The 7,163-nt window shown below is 44.9% G+C and overlaps 2 protein-coding genes across 2 annotated transcripts in view; both read left to right on the top strand.

Moving 5' to 3' along the window:
• Nucleotides 1-1,126, top strand: part of RNF111 (ring finger protein 111) — a 45,999-nt gene extending 44,873 nt beyond the window's left edge. The window contains exon 14 of the mRNA XM_017827449.1: nucleotides 664-1,126. Coding sequence (XP_017682938.1) covers nucleotides 664-1,126 — 463 coding nt within the window. The remainder of the gene's footprint in view (nucleotides 1-663) is intronic.
• Nucleotides 1,038-5,975, top strand: CCNB2 (cyclin B2). Its single transcript, XM_017827523.1, has 9 exons — nucleotides 1,038-1,158; nucleotides 1,996-2,124; nucleotides 2,200-2,325; nucleotides 2,718-2,888; nucleotides 2,967-3,125; nucleotides 3,445-3,681; nucleotides 4,521-4,661; nucleotides 5,256-5,366; nucleotides 5,678-5,975. The coding sequence occupies exons 1-9, from the start codon at nucleotides 1,129-1,131 to the stop codon at nucleotides 5,777-5,779; spliced, it is 1,206 nt and encodes a 401-aa protein (XP_017683012.1). The 5' UTR covers nucleotides 1,038-1,128; the 3' UTR covers nucleotides 5,780-5,975.
• Nucleotides 5,976-7,163: the final 1,188 nt, after the last annotated feature.

Genomic DNA, 7,163 nt, shown 5'->3' with positions numbered 1-7,163 from the left:
TCTGATCTTAATGCTATTGCAGGGGCTAAAAAGCTGCAGCTTACTTCTGTTCCAGAAGGTTGTGACTTAACCGTAATTTAAGAGAAGGAGAAAGATTAGGCTTTTCATTTTGAAAATTTCCACTACTTACTGTGCTTTATATGCTTAGATGCATTGCCTTAAGTTTTCTGCAGCATCTTTGACTTTGAAGATAAGATTCTCAACAGTATGCATCAAATTACTTTTCATATAAAACTCCATTGTCAAAAGAAATCCTTTTGTATGCAATAAATAAAATGGTAGACTGGTATCATTCAAAATCTGTTTCTTATGCAAGTTTTTTTTCCTCTGTCTTCTCTTGCTCTTGAAAGTTTTGGTCCCTAAACATTCCTTTGGGTACATGTATTAAGTGTAATGGGTACTAACTGAGGAAAAAGTTACCTCAGTGAAGGATCGACGTTTAGCTGCAATTAATTATGTGGATAAGCAGTCAGTCACGTGGAACTTTGTTATTCAAAGCCAATTTGGGGGGATTGCAGAAGAATTGTAATTACACTTTTCAGCCAGTTTAGGCAACTATTGTAGTGTTCAAGTCTCTGAATCTCGGGACTCGTTATTAAATTAACTTAGTGAAATTTAAAGTAAAAGCTGTAACATGCAGCTGTTTGGACTGGTTTCCTGCAGGGCACTGTGTGAAGCTGCTCCTTTGAACGAGGTCGGTCTGCTCTGGGTGGTCCCGCTGGTCCTGCAGTGCTGGCCCCCACAGCTGCCACCCATAATAACCTCGATGCGAAGCGCAGGTGCTTCCATTGCTTCGCGGGCCTCTCCCCAGCTGTACACGGCTGTTACGTGGCCGTTCGCCGCAGTGCCGCTGCTTTTGGGGTTAAAACGTCCTTTTTTGGGACCGTGGGCTGGGCCGATCCCCGAGGGCGGGGCCGCCCTTCCCTCAGGGCCTGGAACCGGAAACGGCTCGGACCGTTTCCTGTTGGGGCGGAGCCTGGGCAGGCGGGCCAATGGGACGCGTGCATTGTACGAAGTTAGCCAATGGGAGAGCGGGCCGGGCTTTAAAGGGAGTCGCGGGAGCGTGCGGCTGCGGCTACCGTTCGTGCTGCGGAGCGGAGCGGGTCCCTCACGCTACTGCCCGTGACCATGGCGCTGCCCGCGGCGCGACGCGTCCCCGTAAGTACCGCGGCGGGGGGCCGCCGATCCGCCCGTGGGCCTCTTTACCCTCAGGGGGCGCGGGAGCCGCAGGCTCGGAGGGCGGGGGCTCTGCCCTGTGAGAGTGGGGGGGTAGCTCTGGACGCTGTGTCCGGCCAGGACCCCACGGTGCTGGGGCGGGTGCGGCAGCGGCCGGGCTGGGCCGTGGCGGGGGGCTGTGGGAGGTCTGAGGGGTGTGAGCGGCCTGCCCCGTGCCCCGCAGAGCGGGCCCTGCCCCCGGATCGCTCCCGGCCTTGGCCGCCCGCGCCTCCCCCGCGGAACTGGAGCGATAAAACTAAAGCTATGGAATGGGGGAGGTGTGGGAAGGGACTACAGAACCTTTCTCTGGTGATCATCTAAGGGTTTAAACTGAACTCCACGAGAAGCTTGAACCCTGGTGGTTTCTTCGCTGTGCATAACAAAGGGCATCGATTTTTGCGTGTATAGCCTAGTTTTTAATTTATATGGTATATATGTAACAAAGAACTTTTTGCGTCTTCTTGGGAGTGCTGCTATAGTTACAAAATGTGTAAGTATAATAAAGGGTGAAATAGGAGGTGAGCACTCTTAACCTTACCAAGAATGAGATCGGGTGCATTGCTCTAATTTTGCAACTCAGTTCAGAGAGTACAGTGCTCTGAAACTTGTACAGAGGAGACTTTCCTCTGAACGAGTGTAGGAAATAAGAGCTGGTTGAGCAATGGATAGCAGGCACAGGGGCACACGGGTACAGTGGTGGTAAGGGTGTAATGGAGTTGGGCATTGGCAAATCGTTAGTCTCTGACTCTTACTTAACCTTTTGGAATTTTACCGTTTTAGGTCACTAGAGGGATGGAGAATGCTGTGTCTGACCTTAGAAGTAAAGCAAAAACTCACCTTCCTGGCAGAAGGGCTGCCTTGGAAGAAATCGGAAATAAAGTTGCAACAAGAGGAACACGCCTAACTAAGGTAAAGGAACATTTGAAATCTCTGTCTGGGGAAGAGTTGGCTCCACTGTACTAATAACAGTTGTTTTCACTACAGAGAACAGAATGCCCCAAAGCATCCATAAAACCTGTGAAAGGACCTAGCAAGACCACAAATGGAACTGTACTGCGTAAAGCTCCAGCTGCTGTGAATCAAGTAATTAAGGAAACTGATGTTCCAAAGGTAGGAAGTGATGATTTCTGTTTTGATTTTTAATTTTGATTTGCAGCTTGGACCTCTGACTTCAGAATAGTTTGTCTGCTGAAAAAGCAAAGCCTCTGTCCTGAGGTTTTGGTTTAATGCATGTTGTACTTACAGGCTGATATTTCAAGTGGCAGAACAAGCTGTTTAAGTACAGGATGAAGTTTCTGCTTTAGCTGGCAGTTGCTAGAAGGTCTTTGGATTCTGTTTGTGTGACATCTCAGTGAAAACTTGCTGCACTACAGTGCAAGCTTGATTTCAACTTGTGTCTAAAGAAATTGTGGTAGTAATTGAAGAAACATGGAAACAAAGGAATGGTGAAACTTAAGCAGTAGAGACATAAGATGCGTTAACAGATATGGTGTGTTCCTTAGGCTTTGTCTCCTGTCCCTATGGATGTATCCATGCAAGAGGAGGATTTGTGCCAAGCCTTCTCTGATGTGTTGCTCAACAACGTGGAAGACATTGATGCTGAGGACTCAGACAATCCCCAGCTGTGCAGTGACTATGTCAAGGACATCTACCTGTATCTGAGAGAGCTTGAGGTACGATGTGTCACATCTGCACCGCTGCCCTGCAGCGTGGGGTGACCTCCCTGCTCACACAGCTCTCTCCCCCCACAGCTGCAGCAGTCTGTCCGCCCCCAGTACCTGGACGGGAGGACCATCAACGGGCGCATGAGAGCAATCCTGGTGGACTGGCTGGTCCAGGTCCACTCGAGGTTCCACCTCCTGCAGGAGACGCTGTACATGTGTGTTGCGCTTATAGATCGCTTCTTACAAGTAAGATACCTTTCAACTCGGGGTTCAGATCAGAAGACTTATTCAATTGCTGTGTTTTTAAATGAGTTTGGGATTTATCCTTTCTTTATAAATCTAAGAACCTGCAAAATCTGCTCTCTGTGCAAGAGCTATGGTACTGCAGCATCTTAACTCTGAGGCTGCTGCCCTTTTTGAGCCTGTCAATACAGACATTTCTGACTCAGAATTTATGTTATAAGAATGAGCACTGCCATACTGTTATAGTAAAACTGATAAATTTGAATCTGTTTATTTAGAGTTTGACATTTTGGGTCCTGCTTTTTAAATTCCTGTGTTGCAGAGTCATCCAGTACCTCGCAAGAGGCTTCAGCTGGTGGGTGTAACAGCGATGCTTTTAGCTTCAAAATACGAAGAGATATTGTGTCCTGATGTAGCAGACTTTGTTTACATTACTGACAATGCCTACACCAGCAGTGAAATAAGAGAAATGGAGATGATTATTCTTAAAGAATTGAACTTTGATTTGGGACGACCTCTTCCAATCCACTTCTTAAGAAGAGCATCAAAAGCTGGGGAGGTGGGTGCTCGTCCTTGTTATCTGGCACTTTCCTATATTTATAAAGTCTGTCAGGATTGCTCCTGGCATTTTCATCATGTGATCTTACTTGCCTTCTGCTTAAATGCTGGATCAGGAAATACTCGGCTCTGAAACTCCACCGTGTGGAGTAACAGGGCAGTGTCACCGTGGCAGCCAGGAGCAGTTCACATTTGTATTTACTGGGGCCCGTGTTCAGTCTTAGTGGCACTAAACATTAAACTAAACGTACCTTAGAGCAGAACCCTTGCTTTTAATCTTTTTAATCCTGTTGATCAGGGTATTTACTCCTAAAACACTAGCAGTGTTACAGTTATTTGTAACTTCTGGTTGCAAATACTCTTATTTAAGAATCAAAAGATAAGCTTTCTCTTTGATCCAACCCTTTTTTCCCCACCTCAGTAGTTACTCAGGTGAACTGTCCACACTTGAAGTGGGCTTCCAGCTACCTCAACACAACACTGGGTAACTCGATGTAGTAAGGTTCTCCTTAAGTCATTTTGCCCTTCCCTGCCCCTTGGTGTGTGTTACAGAGGAGCACATGTATCCCCAGCTGGGCACTGCAGTACCTGATACTGCAGTTTTCTGTTAAAATCCCTCACTTGGCTTCGTGTGTAAATTCCAAATGGCTGCTGGTCTGGACTGACTGGGACTCTGGTCTGGATGTGGAGATGAATGCCTGTTAGAGAGGATGGCCCCTAGACTGCAGTAAAGATTTTGCTGACTATTTTTGTTTTGTTATTGAATACAGTAATTAATTCTGAATGACTATGATCAAGTGAAGTGAAACCTTGTGTATTAACAAGCTCTCAATCTGGTAGGCCGACGCCAAGCAACATACTCTGGCAAAATACCTGATGGAGCTGACACTGATAGACTATGACATGGTCCACCATCGTCCTTCAGAGGTTGCAGCTGCTGCATTATGCTTGTCCCAGAAGATCCTGGGACATGACAAATGGGTAAGTATTTTAATCAAACTTGTTGTGAGGGGTTTTTTTCTTCAGTCAGTGGAAATGAACCACTAAAACAAGTACTAAAGAAAATTGTGTTGAAGTTGGTAATGATGGTGATAATGCTGGTGCTCAAATGACAGTGAGATTGTAGTGGTATATTTTTTTTTTCTACCTGCCACTATACATTAGGCTGTTCAGCTGTCTTTTTCAATATGAGCACTGTGGTATGAAGGATTTTTCTCTTGAAAGCCCAGAAGGTCACACTGTAAATAAAGGTAGATGTTCATAATTCTTGCAATATATGTAGCATGATGAAATCCTGGACCATGAATAGTGAATTGTAATTCAGGTAGTGGTTACTCTTGCAAAAGTTGCTTCTTTTAAAATCCTCTGCAGTGTAGAAATATGGTTCTTGAAACTGATACATCCAGACTTCTGCACATCAGAAGTTACTCTGGATTTGTCATTTAAACTGACAGCTACAGTTTCCAGCACTTGAGGCTTAGCTTCAAGCTAAGGGTGTTTGCTGCCTGAAGTGCCTGTGCCTTGAGCAGCACTTCCCCCTTCACAAATCTCAAGTTTCCTACTGTTCTGCTGCAGGGCATAAAGCAACAATACTACACTGGGTATGCAGAAGACAGTCTTCTGATGACTATGAAACATATGGCCAAGAACGTGGTCAAAGTAAATGAGAAGTTAACAAAATACACTGTAAGTATAATGACTTAAGTCTTCTCTTTAATGTTTTTAAAATGTCTTTGCTGCATATTGTGGCTCCTTAGGTAAATATTCTGTATGTTATCTGAAAGCATATGCTGGTCTGACAGGCCTGTGAGAGGCTGTTGCATTAGTTTTACACCAAAACATTTCAGACTGACTGTGCTCTAGCTACTTTGGACTGGTTCACTTACGGTCTTGTTTGCTTGTTTTCCAGGCAGTCAGGCTAATTGACCCAAAATCATCTGCCTGAACATAGGTATTGTATGTGTAAGTCTTTTGTAACTGTCCTTCTGCCTCTGCAGGCTGTAAAGAACAAGTATGCAAGCAGCAAACTCATGATGATCAGCACCATCCCTCAGCTGAGCAGTGAGATAATCAAGGACCTGGCTGCATCACTCCTATGAAAACCCTGGGCTGAGCCAAGGCCTGATGGGGTGTGTGTGCACTTTGTCTTGTCTGCTGAGGCAAAACCACTGTTCTTTGTACATAGAATTCTCCAGCCCTCCCACAGACTCTTCAGACTCGCCTGGAAGGTGACGTTTTAAACTTGCCCTGTAACACAACTTTCTACCTACCAATAAAGCTCCCCTCTTTTCAACACTGAGTGTGACTCTCTAAGGTACTCCCTAGACGTGTCTGCAACCTGCTGGCCAAGCAGGACATTTGACTAAATAGGTGATTGATATAACTTGCAGGTAAATGGGGATGATTATTCTCCACAGTGGTTTCCAGTGAGAATCTCCAGGCTTTATATAATGCGTTATATTTATTAACTTGTTTTCACTCTTCAGGTTAGAATGAGCAGGCAGACAGTTCATCTTTTTTTGGTGTACCTTAAAAAATACTAAATATGTACTTTATTTCAGTGCCTTGTCCCAAGGAAGTATACAGGAATTGATTTTTTTGTTGGTGGTGGTTGTTTGGTTTTTTGGTTGTTTTTTTTTGGTGGTTTGTTGCCTTCAAGTTAGGGGAAAGAAGTAGGCTGGCTTTAACAGGTATTAACCTTGTAAATCTTTGTGTTTAGGTCAGCATAAGGCAATGTGTTCTCTGTGTGCCTAAACAAAGGGAGCTAAAGTAGGAAAATTTTAAGTCTCCTGTGGTGCTAAGCACTGTGCAGGGGATGTAGGTGTGGAGCTGTAGGGATGAGACCTTTTGAAACCAGCTCAGCTCTTAAAACCCGCCCTACTTCTTGAAAAGAACAACCTCCTTAGCTTTTCATACCTGTTCACTTGCCCACCCTCACTTCTTTCCTCCTCCAGCCCCCACTTCTCCAGTAAATCTCTGTGCCTGGGGTAAGAGTCAACCCCCCCATAAATTGATTCTTCCTTGTCTTTGAACATTTTACTTTTCCTTTGTTTCTAATCTGAATGTATCTGTATGCTGACAAGGAATACAAGCATTTAAGTAATGCCACTTTTCTACCTCAATACCTTATTTTTTGTTAAATTAGTAACAGTAAATTACAGAGCTTTTGATATTCTCCAAGTTACACTAAACTCAGTGCCTCCCTTCCAGCCCAAACCATTCTATGATTCTTCCAGCTTCTCTTCATGAGTGTGCAGGCTCTGATGAAGAAGGCAAGAACCCAGTGCTGCAGCAATTACCAAAACCTCAGTACTTCCCTGTGGGAAGGATGTTGAAGCTACTGGTTTTTATCTTCTGAAGCAGGAGACATCTCTCCCATAGGATAAGTAAGCCTAGCATTTACTGCACATGCTCCTTTGAAAGCTTGATCCTTTGTGTATATATAATTCCCCCCTGGGCTGAAGTCCTAGTTTCTGGCTCTCA

The sequence above is a fragment of the Lepidothrix coronata genome, unplaced genomic scaffold (genome assembly GCF_001604755.1).
Source record: "Lepidothrix coronata isolate B3197 unplaced genomic scaffold, Lepidothrix_coronata-1.0 Scaffold140, whole genome shotgun sequence".
In the NCBI taxonomy this organism is placed as follows: Eukaryota; Metazoa; Chordata; class Aves; order Passeriformes; family Pipridae; genus Lepidothrix; species Lepidothrix coronata.
Note: the sequence above shows the minus strand (reverse complement) of the source record. Positions and strands in the feature narration are given on the sequence as shown.

Coding starts and splice junctions, on each gene's coding strand:
- CCNB2 (XM_017827523.1), top strand. CDS start 1,129: ATGGCGCTGCCCGCGGCGCGACGCGTCCCC. Junction 1,159..1,995: donor CCGCGGCGCGACGCGTCCCC/GTAAGTACCGCG, acceptor TTACCGTTTTAG/GTCACTAGAGGGATGGAGAA. Junction 5,367..5,677: donor AGAAGTTAACAAAATACACT/GTAAGTATAATG, acceptor CTGCCTCTGCAG/GCTGTAAAGAACAAGTATGC.